At 34.6% G+C, this 21,878-nt stretch overlaps 1 protein-coding gene across 1 annotated transcript in view; it reads right to left on the bottom strand.

Moving 5' to 3' along the window:
• Positions 1-6,658: 6,658 nt before the first annotated feature.
• The window catches only part of LOC144970989 (solute carrier family 25 member 36-A-like), a 30,537-nt gene continuing 15,317 nt past the window's right edge, over positions 6,659-21,878 (bottom strand). Inside the window, exons 4-7 of the mRNA XM_078911242.1 lie at positions 14,088-14,188; positions 10,509-10,575; positions 9,672-9,985; positions 6,659-8,536 (exon numbers count right to left, since the gene is read on the bottom strand). Coding sequence (XP_078767368.1) covers positions 8,337-8,536; positions 9,672-9,985; positions 10,509-10,575; positions 14,088-14,188 — 682 coding nt within the window. The 3' untranslated portion in view covers positions 6,659-8,336. The remainder of the gene's footprint in view (positions 8,537-9,671; positions 9,986-10,508; positions 10,576-14,087; positions 14,189-21,878) is intronic.

Raw genomic sequence — 21,878 nt, 5'->3', positions numbered from 1 at the left:
TACATAGGCATAGACCGTAATTAAAAGAAAAAGAAAAAGTAAAGTAGTCCATCAGAATCATTAGGCTAATGGAGCCGGAATTTATCCCGGTTTCTATAGCGTGAAATGGACAATATCAAGTGCTTACTACCCTTTGGATAAAAGGCTAGTCCATCGCAAAGTACTTTCCGCCAGATCTTACAGACTCAGCGACACAATAACTGTTGGGTAGACAGGGGGGGGGGGGGGGCGGAAGAGAGTGCTCTACCAACTGAGCTATCGGGATTTGGATTTGCCCTGTAGTTGTGACAGTATAAATGTATGCGTTGAAACAAAATCAAGCGAATTTAAGTGTGGTCAGTGTTAAATGGATGACAAGGATCGGAATCAATCTGGCCAAATCGTCGTGTCATTGTGATGGCAAGTTTGACATATTGCTTAAAAAATTAAATTGAGCTTTTATATAGCGCAATATCCACTTAACGTGCTCAAAGCGCTTTACAAGGGGTCACTGGTCAACAGCAACATTTAACAGGTAGGACGAGACATGACGCCTGTTAGGCGATATTACAATTTTTCGGACAAAGACAACGCTGTTAACGGCCAGGTACTCATTTTACACCTGAGTACGGTGAGAGAATGTGAGTAAAGAGTCTTTTCCAAGGACTCAACTATGCGTCAACGAGACTCGAACCCAGGACCTTCCGATCCGAAAGCGAGTGTCATACCACTAGACCACATAGACGCTTAACTCGACTCATTTGTGAATGTTTACTGACCTAAACTGTGAAGGATGTGGCAAGTACATAAAGGACGCATAATGGTCAATCAATACTTAATGAAATGGAATTTGGTTCCCTTTATGGCCTGCTGTGGAAATAGGTGAAGTATTGTGCAGCACATTGAACATGCTACATCTGTGGAAACGCTGAGTATTGTTTGTTTGCTTTGTTTTTAATGGTTTGATCGCGCTTGCAACACATTTAGGTCATTTCAGCGCCAGTCAAAAGGAAGAAAATGGGATAGTAAAAAGTTCCAGAAATACAATTAAAGCACCCAAGAAAAAATGAGACAAAGGGGAATTAGTTCAAATAGGGAACAAATGTAGATTCTAAGAGCACACTATCAGTGTAGTTTGAGATCACCTAAAAGTCTCATCCAGACGCCAATACAAGATTCCACTAAGAGGAACTCACTCAAATCTTTACGAATCGTATATTATAATATGTAAAACAAAAATAGAACAATGCCTAATGGAGATATGATTTACAAGACAAAAAATATAATCTCCCAAAACTTTTAACTATACCGGAAGACCCCCCCCCCCCCCACACACACACACCCAAAAAGAAACAACAACAAAAAAAAAAAACCAAAAAAAAACCCAAAAAACAAAACAACAACTAAAAAAAAAACTTTTAAAAAACCAAGTGGTCCCATTCCAAGACAAAGACAGAAAGCAAGTTGGAAAATAGATATAAGGGAAAAGATACAACTTGTTTTGTTTTTAAGGGTTTTTCGGTGCTTGCAACACATTTAGGTCATATCAGCTGGGTGGGGTAACCGACCTTCGATAGTGGGCAGGGGGGTACTTGCTGTGTCTTCTATCCCCCTATATCTGTTTTCCAATTGCTTTCTGTTTTTGTCTTGGAATGAGATTGTTTGTGCTTAGTTTGAGATCACCTAAATGTCTAATCCTGACACAAGCACAGGTCCCCACTAAGAGAAACCGACTCAAATGTTTACATATATATAAATGTATAACGAAAAAACAATACAGTGCATAACAGAGATTAATAAGACAAAAAATATCATCTCCCAAAACTGTAACTATACATTTGACTGTTTCCCTCCCAGCCTGGACCAGGACAAAACCAAGTAATCTCATTCCAAGACAAAGACAGAAAGCATGTTGGAGAACAGGAAAGAAGACACAGTAAGTGCCTTCGTAACCACTATGGGAGATCCGGAACCCCATCCAGGAGAACACAACAAATGACTCCCCTGTTCACAATGGGATGAAAAGGATTCCATCCAGACGTGGAAATTTTAAAATATGCTCGAGAGATGGCTTGCTTTACAACGAAACACAAAAATAATATCTTGATGTCTGATTATTCTCTCAGCAAAAGATTCCAGGTCAAGCCTAAACGAGACCAAAGGGTCTTGCTCCAGAAGCGACATGGAAAGGAGAATTTATATGGAAATAAAAGAAAAGGTAAAGTTAAGACATTTCTCAGCGTTTGGACAGCTCTGTACAGTATTCACAAGCTTAGAAAATAGATGAGTATTCCGAGGACATTGGTTCATTATAAAAGAAAAGTTAAGGGAGGGGGGTGGGATTATAATAAAAAGTCTTGATTGCAATCATGGTTTCTTACATTTTATTTAAATTTATTCAATGAATAAGGGAACACAAAACGTGTCGCAAAGCATTAATTATAACAACATTTTTTTTTGGAATTGGTAATGGTGAATAATTGGTAAAAATGCAACAAGAAATGCAAACAACCAACTGACCTCGTCACATTAGCAACAAGAAAAAAAGCACAACTGGGATTAAATCATTGTCCTAATATTGTAAGTTTTCAAGACACTGTGAAGAATTTTGTATGTAGAATCGAATATAATGAAAGATTCTTTTCTTCTTTTTTTTCCTCCAAAAAGTGAAAACGTACAGGAGTTGTCATAATTTGTTTTGTTGTATCCCCAGTTGTTCAAAAGCCAATCACAATCCAATTTTGTCCAGCTTTTGTACCAGTTAACTGCTGTACTCTGGAATGGAAAAAAATGTATTTAAAAATCTGGACAGAAAACTCCTCTTTCAAATATCGATCAATGTAATTTACCCTCATCTTGGAAAAAAAAACAACTGTCAAACCTGCGTCTTCACAAAGTCTCAGGTTTAAGAGTTTTTGTCAAGATGAGGGTCAGTTAAATCGATTGATATTTGAAGAATGGGTTTTCTGGACAAATTTTTAAATACATTTTTTACCAGAGTGCGACAGTTGACTGATTGACATCTAACTCCCTTATCGCAACATACTATCCACAATACTTTTTGCATCAACGTGACAACTAACGATACAATGTATGAACATATTAATTATACATTCTATGATATTCTATTCCACTTTACTTTCACCGCCAGATCCGGCACCCATTTACCATTGGGAACATCACAGGAGGTGAAACCAAAGGATAGTTCCCTGTTTGGGACTCATTCCATTCAAGTTGGAAAGTGATCACTCCGTCATCGACTATAGTGTATATCTTTCTCAACACATAATAATAAATCTGGCAGATTCTTACGCAACTAGAATTTTAGACAACAAAATCTACTTGTGAAATGGGTGAAATTCAAATTAGTTTAATAAAAAGCGTCGGACTTATTATTGAAAAAATTTTTTTTTAAAAATAAAATTAGCAGACAAAAAAGAGTTTACTAATCATTTCATTTTGTTTGTTTTTAAGGGTTTTACATATCAGAGCCAGTAGAAAGTAAGAAAATGGGATAGTAAAAAGTTCTAGAATTACAATTCAAGCACCCAAGAAAAGGTAAGACAAAGGGGAATTGGTTCAAATAGGAAACAGATGTAGATTCCAAGAGCACACTATCAAAGTATTTAGTTTGAAATCACCTAAAGGTCTCACCCAGACACAAGCAAAAGATTCCACTAAGAGGAATACATTCAAATGTTTACAAATCATATGTTAAAAATAGAAAATAACAATACATAACAGAGATGCTTTACAAGGGAAAAAATATAATCTCCCAAAACTATAACTATACATTCGACTGTTTCCCTCCCAGCCAAGCACTTCGGCCAGGGTCAGGACAAAACCAAGTAATCTCATTCCAAGACAAAGGCAGAAAGCAATTTGGAAAACAGAAAGAGAGGGATAGAAGACACAGTAAGTGCCTCCCTGCCCACTATAGGAGTACTAATCACTTCGTATGTATCATAATTGTCTCAAAATAGAATAAAAATTCCATCAGAATCGTAGGCAGCTAGAATGCAATGAAAAAATAATGTGTTTCAATAATTGAAATAGATTGATTCAAATGAAAAGAATAACATTTTTTTTGAAGAAAAAAAAACAACAAAATTAAAATCGATAGGATCTACGATTTCTGAAAAGCTTTACATAAAATATGTAAACAGTTATTGTTTGATTTCAATGCAATGCAATAAAAGAGGAGTCCCATCAAAAGTCAACACACACACACACACTTTCTCTTCAATCTAGCTTTTCCAAGTTACTCAAAATTAAAACAAAAATAAAATTATCAAAGAATAATTAAGTATAACAATAACAAACAAATCGGAGAAGAAACCCTGTTCTCCGCCATGAAAGACAAAATATAATGTAGTTGCCCCCCCACCCCGCCCCCCACTCTCCAATTCTCTGTTCTTCTCCCGCAGCCCCCTTAAGAGAGAAGGTCGAGAATCAACATCTGATCGTAGATCAATAAACACTAACAAATTCCTCTTGATACTTTTCAAATAAGAGTTTGTTTCAAGAGTCCCCACAATATATGAGATCAATGCTACGTGAATCCCCCAAACATTTTTTTTTTCTTTGACATAATATAACAAATGTCAACAGATTGTTTTTTTTAAATCAGCAACAACAAAAAAAAAAAAAAATCAAAAAAATTAATATGATACATCATGTTACAGTATAACCAATTTCATTTAAACAATGAATGCTTTCAATTATTCAGAGGAAAAATAAGCAGATAGATGGATTAATATAAAGCAAATGAACAACGAAGAGCTCACTCATCCTGAAATTAATAAAGGAAAGAAGACTCATATTAATCCTCCGCAAGCAGTAAATAAAAACAGAAGTAAAATGTTTCAACAATATTAACAGACCACTGAATCATATTCAGTTTATAAAATTTGTTAACACGAATTATTAACAATTTGGCTTTCTGTTCGAACGTTCTTTAAAGAGAAATTTTATCCTAAAATCTGCATCAAAAATATTTCCAAGTTTCAGGTTTAAAAAAACAAGCTATCCATCAATTTTTGTTGTTGTTTGTTTTTAAGGATTTTATCTGAAACGGCAACCTTGCAAAAAATTTCGATCATTTCAGCACCAGTAAAAAGATGGTAGGGAAAAGGTAGCAGATCTCTTTGCAGATTTCAAGTTTTGTAAAAAAAAAACCCCCAACAAAACAAATGCCGTTACTGAAATCAGAAAAGTTTGTCAAGCTGGAATTTCTATATTTTGCAACTATTGTATATTTGCATAATTTCTCCCCTCCCATTTTCCGGCCTATGAATTTCTTTCAAGGTTTGTGCAAATATCTCTTTCTGATTCAAAGCAGAAAATAATCACAAGATATATCGTGCATAATAAGCAATTACCATAACATGTTAGAAAACAGACACTGCTTAACAGTATTTGTTAATTTATTTGCATTCTTGCAATTTCCGTCCACTGAATGGTACATAATTATTTTAATGCAGAACAGTCCTTTGAAACCGAAAATAAAATTCATAATTAGTGCTCAAACATTAAGATATAAGATTGACAGTACAATTAAACATTAAAGGGTAATGCATAAAGGTAATAAGCAGCAAAGAGACAGAATAGAAAAAAAAAAACAAAAAAAAAAAAACAAGCAAACAGCATCAACAAATCAATCCTTCTTCCTTCATAAAAATACATTTAAATACATGAATATATAAATATGATGGCAAAGGCAATTGAAAGAACGCTGCCCATTTAGAATTAATTTAATAATGACTGCAATGAAAAATAAATAATACTTATAGCAACAACGGGTAGTATCTACATTTAAAAGACTATTGGAATTACTTTTAATAATTAGATCAGTTCACACACTAAGTCAGCACATAGTAGTATTTTCAAACATAAAAAGCATGGTAAAAACTTTTATACAAATGCCACCATGCAAATATGCTTAATATAACTAACAAAATTAAAATCTGTTTACTCTTTTTTTATGTGTCTAGGAATAGAAATAACAAGTATTCTAAATGATAAAAACAAATTTAAAAATAAAAAATCAGTTTTGCCTAAAATTTAATATTAATGATTTAACATATATCAAAATACACGAAAATACTAACGAAAAGGTAAAAAAGGAAAGGCTTCTGATGAAAACAGTACAAATAATGGATTATTTTGGATGCACCCGAAACATCATTGATTGTATTGTTTCCATGAGAGACCTTTCCATTTTCACATTTTCCATGGTAGTTTTATGATCACTGTCTTCAGACAGATCCCACCACAAAATACCAAGACACACTTTCACAAAAGACACGGGATAGTTCGCATACATATATACAAATGTAGACGCACATTCAAAAACACATGCATATCCACACACAAAATTATTAACAGTTTTATACATGCTATCCATAGACTGTTTTATATATATATATATATATATATATATATATATATATATATATATATATATAGAGAGAGAGAGAGAGAGAGAGAGAGAGAGAGAGAGAGAGAGAGAGAGAGAGAGAGAGATATCACCTTTTTTGTTTTCAACAATTATACTGTACACATAATAAATCTGTCCAAGACAACGCACAATCCTTTTCACATACATATTTGCTTATGTTTTGTTTTGTTTTTTAAATTTTTGCTGTGCGGCAAAATGACAATTGAAAAATATTAATTCTTTTCTGTTAGGTGATCTAGATAAACAAAAACTTTGCATATTGATATAGGAGAGGGAAATGAAATGTCTCGTGGGATTGATGATGAGTATGTGAGACTAAGATGCATGTGATTTGATGATAAATTATAACAAAGGCCAAACTAATCATTCAATTTTCTCCTCCTCAAAAACGCTATTCAAAACTACATTTTTAATAACAGATAACTATGTTGGTGGCATAAATTTTACGGGTTAAGAAAAGAGAGAAAAAATAAAATTCTAAAAATAAATTTGAGAACAAAACAGTATGTATTTCTTCCTGAAAAAGAAAACTTTTGCTTCAAGTTATTCTAACCAATACTTTTCTTTTTGAGAAAGACAGAAATAGGCCTAGTGTTTTGTACCCTAATTTATTTTTACAATTTATTAAAATTAGAAAATTAACTCTTTCATCAATCCTACCCTCATAAACATTTATTTACATGATTTGTTTTGCTTACAGTAGAGTACATCCGGAGTCTATGAAATATTTCACTTCATTCTACAACCTGCATAGACCATGAGCAATGTGAGACTTGTAGAGAAAGTTAATGTAAACTTTCTATGACAAAATGAATTCAAGGAAGTTGATTTTCAAGGCACAAAGTAATCATTTTAATACTATTCCAATGTCGCATCCAGATATTTCTTAAGGCTCAGCCCTTAAATGGCAACTCAATATAATTCCAAATAGTCACAAAAATTCGAAAAAACGGTAAATTTTGGTTCAAATTGTAGAACTTCATGAGCATCAAGTCATTAAAACTGAGTGAAAATAAAATTGATGCCAGACTACATAATTGTAAGGATTCCAAAGTGTTATTTAATCCTTGTATGAGAATTTTTTTATTTTTAAAGTTAACTATAGTGACTACAAATTTTATCTCTTATTGTTCATTTGGGCCTGAAAAGTGTTACATCACATGACTACAGATTTATGATGATTGCAATCTGTCAAAATATTAGAAGTCCACTAGTGAAGTCTTAGGTTTGGAAATTTTGACAAGTTGGGGATCATATCAATCTGTATTTATATGAAGTAAAAATTTTAGTGAAAGTTTTCTGGCCAATATGAGAAAAAGAGTAGGCGACACAGCCCTGAGAATAATAACCTAAAACTGGAAGACACTAACTTATAAAAAGCTTCAATGGATATCCTTTAGCTTTTTCTCTTCAGAACTATTTTTTTTTAATTTTGAAAATCAATATTTGAGTATTTCAAAATAAAAATTCTGCTTTTACATTGAAAACAGAACATAACAGGTTGATAGTCTATCACAAAATACTTTCCCCTAGATCTAACAGATCCAGCTACCCAATCAATGGACAGGGGGGGGGGGGGGGGTTTTAGAAAAAAAAAAAAATCTAAACGTCATTCAGCACTGATCTCAGTCCCTTTGCGTGGCGTGTGAAGTGAGTGCTCTACCAGGTGAGCTATTGGGACCCTAATTGCCAAGAAAGCACGTCAAAACTTCAGATCACATGACTACAGCCTGCGTATCAGCTAGTAAAACAACTCAGAAGTAAGCAGGAATCACATTGAGTTAATCAGATATTGTACAAATATATACAATTTAAAATGACGATGAATGCTATTTACAATGTAATGATTTTGACTGGTGAAAATGGTTGGTGAAAATGAGGGGATCAACTAGTTCCTTCAGTTCTCCGGCATGAGCATATAGACAACCGCTTCGTATGTTGCCATCACAATAGCTGTGTTGGGAATCTGTCGAATGAGTTGGGTACCGAGGCCTCGATAAACCCCAGCCCGCCCTTCCTCCTTGTAAACAAGCAGAAGGGTCTGAAAGAAAGACCTGTAGCGAGAACCCTCCTCTCGCAAACGAGTTCTTGCCACTTCTGAAAAAGAGAAGAAAAAAATATATATACAATAAATCAATGAAATGAAAAGCCTGAACAACTAGGATTTCCAACTGTGTTCTTAAGCTTGCGAGGGTGGAGAGGGATAGCTCAGTTGGAAGAGCACTCATTTCACAAGCAAAGGGACTGAGATATCCGGGGTGAAGTCCACTGTCCACCCAATAGTGGTTTGTTTATTGCAATAGTGGTTGGTTAGTTGAGTCTGTAAGACCTCATGCAGAGTTCTTTGCAATAGACAAATGTTCTATCCAATGAGTAGCAAGCAATTTTCGCTATTGTCTGGTTCACATTTGAGATATGGCCAAAGTGAACAAATCATTATATTCATAAGAACAAGTTAGGAAAGTGTAGGCTTATAAATATCAAACGAATTTTTGGATTCATTAGAAGGTACTAGGGGAATCCAGAAGGTAGAGCACTAGCGTCACCAACAGAGAGACCTGCATCAGTCTCAGTTGCAGTCCATGTTTCATGTTACCTCTCTGTCAATGGTTGTGTGGTGGAACCCTTTAGATCTCACGGAAAGCTGTTTGCAATAGACTAGCATCAAAAAAGGGTAGCAATCGATGGTTGTTTGTTCAACGTTACACAAACAGGGATGAACTCCGACTCAATGGGTCCTATGGGCCTGAAGGACAACTTTATTATTATCATTATTATTGTTATCATTATTATCATTATTATTATTATTGTTATTATTATTATTATTATTATTATTATTATTATTATTATTATTATTATTATTATCATTATTATTATTTTATCTATTATTTTTTTAAAATTAATTATTTATCTATTCAACTGAAAGACAGAGACTGTTGAGACCACCATTCAACTAAAGATGATATGAGCTATATATACATTTTTTTTTCATCTTTCAATTGATGGAATGTTGTTATTGGAAGTGTTGAATTCGGATGGTAAATAAATTGGTCTGAGGAACAAAATAAATATTCTAAAATGTATTTACGAAAAAGAGAGAAAAAAAAGCCAAATTGTGAATAATTTGTGTTAATATGTATTTGTGGTATTGGTATTTTGTTATTTTTTGAAGCTGTCATTTTCATTTTTGTTTATTTATTACTAATTACAGCACATGCAACATTTGACTCACCATGAGGATAACAGAGACAAGTGGCAAATGTCTTAGAACACGCCCCTGCCGCCATATATTTGAGGTAATCTGATGTTAAAAATTTCCGATGATCGTCGCCTCCATTATTGCCGTTGCCGTTGTTGGCATTATGGTTCCGGTCATGGTTGGTGGGCGTCTGTAGTTTGGCCTTGATGGCCTCATAGATGACCAAGTGAATCACAGTCTCGCTTATTCCGTAATAGGATGCAGTCATGCCCTTGTAAAAACCCCTCAGACCATGCTGCTGGTAGATTTGTTTGATACATTGTGTGCATGTAAGCCGCTTTTCCACTCTGCCAAAAAAATAATAATATGGAGATATCAAATTAAAAACATGTGAAACAAAAGAAAAGATTTTAAGAATGTTTTGCAAAATATTTTTAAAAATCATACTAACGCTAATTTTTCTTCTAACATTTTCTTTTATGACAGTATGTATGCTTCATCTAATTCCATCTCCACATAACTTTCTGAGCCTTAAATTGTGTTTTTTTTGGGGGGGTTTTTTCATGTGTTAAAACAATGTCACTTCAATTTCACCCCTGGAATATTAAACATTATAAATTTGATATTTTACAGTATCTGCTTTGAGGCTATTCATAGTGCATTTATAGCTTTTTTAGCATCAGTATCATCAAAATAATGTGTAAACCTGAAAGAAAAAAAAACAATAAAAAGGAGGACGAAAAATTACTGGCCCAAAATAAGGAACCTTAATAAATTCCAAGGACAACCCATAATCTATATTTGAGAGGTCCTATTGATACTAAGAGTAGATAATAATAATGATAATTGAGCACAGCAAAAAGTACTTACTTTGAATCTAACTGTAACCTGGTTTTGACAAACCAAACGGGATTTGTCAATGTCACAGCAGATGCACCTGAAAATGTAAAGCCAAAGAGTAAGACTGAGATAAAACGAAATATAATGCATATTGACTCATCACTCTTCTTTTTCCTTTTAAGACTCTAACTTCAATTTTGACGATTCCACAGACCACAGTACTTTTATTTCATTGGGGATGTGTGACTATTCCACTGTCTCAATGTCGATGGTGTGAACGAGTACAAGTGGGCATTCACTCTTGAGAGGGGAATCATAAACTTGGATGACTTCCTCATTATTTTGTTGAATATCACCGAGGGATAATTTAACTTGGTCCTTTAGGCATTTGCAAATATTGTTATGTCACGGTTTCTTCACTGCTCAAGACCTAAATTAGTTTCATGTTTTTTATCTGTGTTTTGATTTTATAAATTTCACTGCTCTGTTTTGTATTCGTTTAATCTCTTTTTTTCTGATTTGTGGTGAAGATCACAGACAGAGCTACTATATTCTCCCATGTCTATGTTCAACGCCCACAGTGTAAAAAAAAAGGAAAGAAAGAGGGTTTAAAAAAAAATAAATAAATAAATAAAAAAAAAAAAAAATAATAATAATAATAATAATTAAAAAAAAAAAAAAGAAATATATATATATATAATATATATATATATATATATATAATATATATATATATATATATATATATATATAGAGAGAAGAGAGAGAGAGAGAGAGAGAGAGAGAGAGAGAGAGAGAGAGAGAGAGAGAGAAGGAGAGAGAGAGGGTGGGAGGGAGAGAGAGGGTGGGAGAGAGAGAGAGAGAGAGAGAGAGAGAGGGGGGGGGGGGGTGTTAAATTTGATTTTTATTCCATACTTATTGTTACCACTAAAGCATTTAAGAGATTCCAGGGAATGATCCCAGCAAGGTATGGGTAAAACAGACAGTTGTTGCACTCACAATAATTAAGGACAGAAAGTCACATAAAATGAAAGACAACAAAGACACGAAGACCATCAAGATAAAGATAGAAAAAATAGCAGGTGAAATAAACCCTAACAGTTGATCCTAATGAAATCTTCATTTCTAAGCAGCTATCTCTGCCTTATCATTAAGCCGATTACTATTACTATCAGCATATTATGACGTCAATGGAACAGCTACAGTTGAGTGGTAAACAACTCGTTGCATACTCTCAACCCAAAAAAATAGTCAATCATCTATATTTTCTTTAAGTCTGAGATTAACTCTCTCCCTACCGGCCATTTTCACGATGTTTCCTGAAATGTCATACCTCCTACCTAATACAAAAATTGACATTTTACACTTGAACTCAAGAGAAATAAATATATTATAGTATTCTGTACAGCAAAACAAGCTTTACAAAACAACATTGAGTTCATATAAATATAACAAAAAAGGTGCTTCTTAAAATTTTGTGATGTTCAAAACAAATTTGAAAAAGAAAAAAAAATGTTCGTTGAAAAATGACGACCGCGATGATTTTCCGACATTTGGTAAGGAGAGGGTTAACAACAAGAAATGAAGTGAGTAGGAAAGTGTCAACGGAGTATAAAAACTTTGCGGCGACTTAACGTTTTACTACTTCTTAGTTGATCTTAGTGGATGGATCGCTGTGTAAAATATGTAACAGATTGACACGTTTACAATACTTGTTATTCTTGTTGTAGTTTATTGGAATGTGCGTCCGAAAGAAAAAAGTTATTCACTCCCTACTATAAACAACATTTAATCTAAAGTTGTTTTTTTTTTATTATTAACTATTGCTTTGAATAGCCCTAATCCTGTATAATAAATGGCCTTTAAGACTAATATCCCTGTAATAGGAATATAATAAAATATAATATTTCCGATTTCATTTTAGTTTGGTTTTTTTTTTTTTAAATCAAATATGTTATTTGGTACGCATAAGAAAAGAAGGGGAAAAAATATAGCAAGGCAAAGTTATGTTCAAACATGTTATTTGGTACGGATAATAGGAGAAGAAAAAAAAATATAGCAAGGCGAAGTTGTGTTGACTGTCTGACGAACTTGTTTAGAAGATAACTGAGACAATTGAATTATGAAGCAAGAGATCTTTATCATCCTTCGTAAGATGCACGGTATGCTCCCCTTTCCGTATGATGATGGTGATTTAATCAGTCCGAGCATGAATTAACTCATGCTTCAAATAAAAGTCAAATTTGACGATCGGGTCACGCGGGCTGACATGCCCTGATATAATTTGAAATTAATGCTGCCTTTCACAACACCAATAAATTATGAAAGTAAGTATAAATAATCGATGTGCTGTAACGTGATCTTGATGAAAGATCTACCTAGTTAAATAAAACACTCACTCGATTCAAACATAATATGTAATCAGGTATATGTACACACACATACACACAAACCCACACACACACACACACACACACACAGAGAGAGAGAGAGAGAGAGAGAGAGAGAGAGAGAGAGAGAGAGAGAGAGAGAGAGTATACTACAACACACCACCATAGTACATATTACATAGCATGTCCCATACTGTATATCACCCATATCGTCAAGTGGCCTACCGACTAGTTATAGTACATATGCATTTGATTTGCTTATTCCAGGTCGTCGAAGGATTAGCCTTTAATACCACAAGCAAGACTTATCTTATACATGGCGAGCGACACAGTTAAAATAGTCAAACCCGTGCATTAAATGAAAAAAAAAAAAACAAACAAAAAAAACCCCCCAAAATTTTTAAAAATCCACCCCCCCCCCCCCCCCCCCCCCCCTTCTGCAGTTTACTTGATGACGAAAGAATATTTATATTGGATTCTTTGAAATCCGAGTCCCTGAGGCAGCTGCAGGCTATGGGAGAGACCCGATATCCAATATCCAAGTGCATCTGAGAATATCGGATATTGGACACCCTGACCACAGCCACATTATCCATGTCTTTTTTCCATCAATTAAAATTATTATTAATCACGAATCGACTGATCCTCCAATGCAAAAGGAGATTGAAAGAGTGAAAGCGCGGTTGAGAAAAAGGAAACATAAATAAAATTGAATTTAAAAAACAAAACAAAAAAGCCCCCCCCCCCAAAAAAAAAAAAACACCCCCCTCCAAAAAAGAAAAACAAACCCAAGCCCCCCCCCCCCCCCCCCTCTCTTCCAACAAAACAAAAAAACAAAAAGAAAAAAAAAACAAAGAAAGCATAATAACAACACAAAACAAACAAACGACAAAATAGCACGTTTATTAGTTTGCATGATTTTTTTATTTTTAAGTGATGTGTCCATCAAAACGAACAGTGAATCAATCTTTGCACTGTTTGTTAACGAAGTTAAACTTATAAGGACCTCTCTTTATAGTGAAAAAAATACAAACAGGCATATTAGACAGACATAGATAGATAGATAACTAGATAGATAGATAGATAGATAGATAGATAGATAGATAGATAGATAGATAGATAGATAGATAGATAGATAGATATATAGATAGATAGATAGATAGATAGATAGATAGATAGATAGATAGATAGATAGATAGATAGGTTTTGCACCACTTACCAGCAGCTGCAGCAGAACACAGATGGACGAAATGAGTGTTGGGTGTGATGACATTATTCAACAATTCTTTACTCTTAGCATAGGCAGCAAAATAAATAGCCCTGTAAAAAAACAAAAGGAATAAATCAAACTTGATAGTAACTTAAATATCATAATAGATTTTCTCTCCCGCCCCCTTCATTTTTTTCTTTCTTTTTGATTGAAAAGCTTTGATTTTAATTTTAACCAATCAAAATAAACATGGCCTATTCTTTCTCGTATAAGGAACTCCTAGGTACTAGGAACACTTTTGGATCACATCAGTTCAGGGCTACCTGTACATCGATTCAGGTCAAGATAAACGAACCAACACTTACAAAGGCAACAGAAAAAAAAAAAGAAAAGAAGATTGTATTAGTGTTTGCATCGGGAATTAAAAAACCATCGAGAAATTTGCTACTTGTCCCTGCAATCTCGAGGTGAGTTGATCATTTTGTGACTGCTGTGAGTTTCTAAGGCTACTTTCTCTTTTTATTTCTTTCCTTTTTATTTTCTTTTTACTTTTCCTTTTTTTTTATGAACGATCTCCCCCTTGCAGTGATTGAGTAGCTGGGTACTTTTGCAACAGACAAAAGACACATCCAACAAATAGCAAGCAACATTGTTTCTGTCTGAAAGAGCAGCACTACAAATCTTGGTCCTGGACTAGGACAAGCAGATTCTAGAAAGGGACTAGATGTTACGAGAAAGCAACAGATCCGGTCGATGCAGACCTGTCAAATTGAAAACTTCAAACTGAGTAAATTTTATGTCAATTTTTAGTAATTTGACAAGGAAATTAGTAATTTCTGAAATCTGATACGAACAACCACCAATTGACATTGATGATCACTTGAGCATTCCGTCGTTTTGCTTATGCGCTGTAGAAATGCTTTATTATTATTATTATTATTATTATTATTATTATTATTATTATTATTATTATTATTATTATTATTATAGTACTACTACTACTACTACTACTACTACTAGTAGTAGTAGTAGTAGTAGTAGTGGTAGTAGTAGTAGTAGTAGTAGTAGTAGTAGTAGTAGTAGTAGTAGTAGTAGTAGTAGTAGTAGTAGTAGTAGTAGTAGTAGTAGTAGTAGTAGTTCTACTTATCATTATTATTATTATTATGCTTATCATCATCATTATTTAAGTATTCCTGAGAATGTAAAATTCGTAATTGGCCATTAAATTTGCCTAAAATTCGTAACATTACGAAATATTCGGCAGGTATGTCGATGTTCTCTCGAACGGGGGATGGCGGGGGGGGGGGGGGGGGGGGGCACAGTCCGATTACCTCCCATTTTAGGCGTGACGTACGTCACGTGTACATTATGATTTATTCTGATTGTGGTCTTTCAAATATCGGTCTTCTTCAATCTGTGACCATTTCTCATGATGACACAGTTAATTTATTCAGTGACAGTCCAATAATTAGAGCTCATATTACCAGATCCATGTCCAAGAATAAGTTGCCATTTATAGCACCTGAGTTGGTGACTAATGACGGCGCGATTCGGTCAAGATGAGAATAATAATATATGTAGGAGCATTTGCGGAATTTCAATATAATATTTTTTTTTCTCAAAATCGTGTTAATTAAACCCTAAATAAAGAATTCATATAAACTGTTTATGAAGTACGCAGTACACCCCGACACTTATAAAAATCCAGAATCAATTTCAGATCATTCATAACTGTAGGTAGCTATCCGTATTATTATCATCATCATGGTGGTGATGATGACAATGATGATAAAAGTCTAAGGTATTGAATACATATGTTATAAGATCTTGTTCTGTAGGTGATTTTTAAAATTATTTTAAAGACAGAGGTGGGAAACATACACCAGCATGCTCGCGCGCATGCACACACACACACACACACACACACATATTCCCACACAACGACAAAAAGTAATACGTGATGAGAGAGCCATCGCAATGAATTACCCAAAATAAATACGTGGTTAGCTGTACCCGAATGAGGCAAAATCGATATAACTGTGTAACAAAAAGAAAACAGTAGCATGACGCTTTTAAAGATGTTTAAATAGACCCCACCCCCCCCCTCTCTCTCTCTCTCTCTCTCTCTCTCTCTCTCTCTCTCTCTCTCTCTCTCTCTCTCTCTCTCTCTCTCTCTCTCTCTCTCTCTCCCTCCTACGCCTTCTTTAGTGTGAGAGATAAAAAAAAACATGTTTAAAGACTTGGCAAGGTCAATGTTAACCCTAGACACGTGATGTACTATGGCTCCCCAGCAAGACATTGTCATGTTGACCTACTTATATATATATTTATTACGTGTGTCTAGTAACATACCTGTACGCCCGCCCCTGTCGCTATTATCTATATAAAGCAACATATTATCACAGAGTAGATAGGTTACCTACCTACTCTGTGATATTATCTACACTTTTTATGGGACTATGAAATTAATTTAGAATAATGGGCTTAACCCCCCCCCCCCCCCCCCCCCCCCCCCCAACACATATGGGATCATTTGCAGCTATGTGGGGTTCAAAAGTGGAAATCACCATAAGTACCCCCCCCCCCCTCTCTCTCTCTCTCTCTCTCTCTCTCTCTCTCTATATATATATATATATATATATATATATATATATATATATATATATATATATATATATATATATATATATATATATATAAACCCTAGATAGATATGGGTCAGAACAAAGTGCTTTAAACAAAACACTAAGCTTCACATTTTTGTCAAGCCTTGAGACGGCAGTATCGAACTTAAATTATAGTGAATTTGATACTCTAATCGGGAACTGCAGATACATACACCGTTACTACGTGCATAATATTTGAAAATAAGTACACGTCACACCATTTCTGTAAATTAATTCCTTTGCGTGCGTGCGTGCGTGTGTGTGAGTGTGTGTGTGTGTGTGTGTGTGTGTGGAGAGAGGGGAGGGAGAGAACAAAAACAAAAAACAAATATAATTCATCTGGTATTACTTTTCGTTTATGAATCTACACTCACTATAGAATAGATCCAATGTTCACATTTTGACTCTTATGGGCTATAAAGTCAAAAGTCTATACGGAGGGTTCGTGGGAACATCAATATAATATGAACTCTTACGCCAACTCGACATCACTGGCTGATGAAGAACAAAAGCAATTCAAAACCTTCGTGATATCGCAGATAAAAGCTTTCATTGGATATGGATAGAGAAGGAATGTAAACGAACTCCCCGAATAACATAAGGAAAAACTGATCTCATCTTTAAAGACTTTCTGCTTGACTTTCCTTCCCTACCCGATCATCTTGCCACAGCAATTACAATTTGTTTAACCAGACATAAGGGTACACGAACGAAGGTCACTTTTCTGTGTCAAATTACTCTCTCGGTTATTGACATCAGCACACCACAGACTAGCTGAAAAATGGGAACCTGGATGTGAGGAATAAATATTAAATAATCTGAGTTTCTATCTGATGGAAGTTATTTTCAAAATGTTGCAACCCATCGATCGCGCGCTATACACCGCGAAACCTAATATTAGACCAAGGTACTCATGCACTGCTGTATGTTTGTTTGTATCATCAAATATTTAACTGACTTAAACTAACCTAATCTCTCTCGCTCCCCCTCCCCTCTCTCTCTCTCTACAACAATTAAATAACGTAACTTAATAAAAACGATAATAATAATAATAACAATAATAACAACAATAATAATTATAATGATGATAATAATAATGATGATGATGATAATAATAATAATAATAATAATAATAATAATAATAATAATAATAATAATAATAATAATAATAATAATAATAATAATAATAATAATAATAATATTAATATTATTATTATTATTACTATTATTATTATTATTATTATTATTATTATTATTATTATTATTATTATTATTATTATATTATCATCATCATTATTATTATTATTGTTGTTATTATTGTTATTATTATTATTATCGTTTTTATTAAGTTACGTTATTTAATTGTTGTAGACCGCCATGCTATTTTGTTTACATATAGTGCCTGGACCGATGGTGACCTTAAATCACCTGAAAACATAACCTTTGCTGTGGGAACAACAAGCTGCGACCTCAATGTCCCAATGCAGACGAATAGTGGTTATAAAAATTATGAACTGATCCATGCAACCGCCTTACGAGGACAAACATACACTCCCAACATAGATAGATAGATAGATAGATAGATAGATAGATAGATAGAGAGAGAGAGAGAGAGAGAGAGAGAGAGAGAGAGAGAGAGAGAGAGAGAGAGAGAGGGGGGGGAGAGGGGGTAAATATACACCTGACGAAAATTTTGCCAAGCAGTCCTTGTCACCGACATAACTTGGAGGTCATCATTACATTGACCTTTTCATCAGGGAAATCAACCTGAATAATAATTTCCCTACAAGCACATAGAAATAAATATAAAAATTCAAAACTGTTTTAAAACAAGTTTTACTCTTTCGCGTGAAGAAAAAATAACATAAATAAAAATAAAATACAAAACGCCCCCCCCCCCCCCCCACACACACACAGAATTTTTTAAAAACCACACACACACACACACACACACACACACACACACACACACACACACACACACACAAAACAGCAGCAAAGAAATAGGTACTTGTTGACCATAATTGTCCACACCGTTATCTGCTCCACATACCGATTTAGCAACACAGCTCTCCGTCCATTGACGACAGAAACGGGCACTTAACCAAATACAAACATACCGATGGAAGGTCGTGACCCTTATCAGCTCGACAGGACAGATGAGATGTTTTTAGATCATATATAGAAAATCGCTATCACCATCATATTGAATCATATAGACCTGACAAACGATTTATCATTTATGTATCAAAAATGGACAATAACACGGGCAAATTGAATCGGGCCTATGAGTCATAAGGAATTAAACGTCACCATAAAACGCGTTAAGGATGGAAAACACCCGGTTCCTTAGATTATTTCGGGCCAGAGAAGAGAGAAGACTGGGACAGACCTGATAAAGCAATTATTAACCACCTACGACAGGATTTCAGGATTTCGTGAGAAGAATTAACGCTGGAACTAGCAAAGAGTATGGTGCAGAAGATCGTTCAAATTGTGATTGTTCTCTTCAATACAAAGGGCATGCTATTCTACCTCATTCTTTGAGACTCCAAACGGAAAGTACGAAAATCATGAAAACAGCAACCAAAGGGTTCGGCCTAGCAACTAAGTTATTTACTGAAAACATCCATGACACACAAAACCAACCAGGGTTCCCGATTCAGGACGAAAACATTTACAAAACTCTTTACTCAAACACATCTGCCGATCCCTATCTGAACACTGAAATTCCGTGAGAAGACAATCCGTGCTTACTTTTTTCCCATTCACCAGGTGATTGGAAATATATTGAGGTTTCTATCAATACTAAATTCCGTAAATAGACTGAAATTCGGCAAGACACTTTAAATTGGGATACGCGGAACACCAAAGCCATCTGATGAGTCAAAAGCGAAGACATCCCCAGTAGGAGCGCCATGAAGCTGCAATTCTAATTTGAAAAGGAGTATACTCAAACACGAACACATCAAAGATCTTGAATTTGTTTCCAGTCACAGCACCATCATATTCGTAAATTGTTCGTCTAAATAAGATTGTCTCCTCAAGGATCCCTACCCATGTACTTGGAAGCCACTCTGGGTGGACAATAGCTTGGTGTAATAAAATCAAATTTTAGAAATGAATAACAAGTTTTCAAAGCCATCTGATGTGAACGAACAGAGATCAAGTACTCAGTAAACGGCAGGATGGTCTACAAACTCTAGGACTGCCATCAGGCCGAGCCACAATCCAGCTTACTCCCTTTAGACGAGAGGCTACAAAAAAAAGTAATGGTTTTAAAACATAGATAGGTCAGGGTAAACACCTCTCAAGCACAACGAAACGGCGCTTACTTACTATTCAAAATGAAGCTAAGATGAGCATTCAAACGTTTCTCCTTTAAGATGCATTGGGAGAATTTGTGGTGGCGATGGAAGTCGAGAGAGACAGTATAAATAAGTAAATAAATAAATAAATAAATAAATAACTATATTAACTATTTCTAATATAGCGCTTATCGTCGAAACCCATAAATAAATGAAATTAATTAGCCAACAGTCTAAGGACTCGAACCTAGTCGGACATAATCTAAACGTGCGTCTCGGCTAGGTCCGATCAGACTACACAAGAGAATTGCAAGGAGGCGGTGGCGAACACAGAGCATCTGGTATTAAAGGTTCCGAGTTATGAAGTTATGGATGATATTTCATGAAAGTCTACGACCTTTTAAATGTTGCTCTTAACGTTGGCAACTAGACTGTGTCATGTTATGAATCTCACGACACAACATACGTTGCGATCTGACATCACAACAGCAACAAGAACAACAACAAAGGCGAAACAAAACAAAAAAAAAAAAAAAGAAAGAAAAGAAAGAAGACGAAACAAACATACTACTAAACAAACGAACCAAAAACAGGAATAAAAAAAAAGTAGTCCAAATTTTTATAACGAATAGTTTACGGGTGTTATTAAACAAATAGAACACAAAACTAAGTATTTAATTGTGTTTCGCAGAGTATAACGTTTTAATAAAGAGATTAGTAATTCGCTGTTATGAGCCACTGTAGCAACACAAGACCTACGGTAAGCGTTGACCTTGACATTTAATCGATTAGACAACAACACAAAGTGTTATCTGTATAACCGGCTGCAGTGACATTATCTGTATAAAATAATATACAAGAAACAATATCAACCTTTACTACGTATTAACCATGTTAAACAATTTAAAAAATCTCATCAACGTAACACAACGACCTTTTTCATTTCTCCGATTTGCAGCTGTAGCAATTTCAGGCGTATTTATCCTTGTTGCAAAAAAAAAAAAAAAAAATGTCAGTCTGCTGTTAATGAAACGCCGCACTTCAGAAAGAGCTGCCCGCATTTACTAAGTTCACTAATTTAATTTCACGTTTGATTAAAACGTGAATAGCGTTTAAGCAACGAATTGGTTAACTAATGCATCTCAGTGACAAATGTTGTAAAACTGCTAGAAGTGGCACGTAAAAATGAAGGCAATGGCAGTGGTTATGTTCTCAATGCTCGATGTTATATGTAACATCAACCATTCAATGTTAAAATGTATCATTACCCCTGAAATCCTGATTTTAAAAAACAAAACCAGTTTAAACTGGAAGTTCCTATAATTATCTTTCTTTCTTTTTTTTTTTTTATCTCATTTTACTTTTTATCTAGTCACAAAAAAAATCGTTTGACCTAACTCACCGGTCGTTCAGAAGAGGGCCCAGCAATGAACCACGAAAACATTTACTTTTTTTTTGTGCCTTTGCTCCACAACGTCTATTGTTTTATTGTTGTAGCTTTTCTCTCTCTCTCTCTCTCTCTCTCTCTCTCTCTCTCTCTCTCTCTCTCTCTCTCTCTCTCTCTCTCTCTCTCTCTCTCTAAGCTTGGTTATTTTTGTTGTTTATTTGTCTTTTTTTCTCGTTGGACTGGAAGGGAAGTACTATCTTTCAAATGGTTTGACGGTGTACTTAGATAACAGCAAGAAGACGAAGACGAAAAATGCCTTTAGAAAAACAACAACAAAACTAGACACAAAAGGAAAAAATTATTTAAAATTTTTAAAAGAATGGGAAAAAATGCATTTCTCTAAGATTAAGAATTAGGCACCGATAAAACGGCCTGGATT

This window comes from Berghia stephanieae, chromosome 4 (assembly GCF_034508935.2).
Source record: "Berghia stephanieae isolate SIO BIC M18660-M18661 chromosome 4, UCSD_Bste_1.3, whole genome shotgun sequence".
Lineage (NCBI taxonomy): Eukaryota > Metazoa > Mollusca > Gastropoda > Nudibranchia > Aeolidiidae > Berghia > Berghia stephanieae.
Note: the sequence above shows the minus strand (reverse complement) of the source record. Positions and strands in the feature narration are given on the sequence as shown.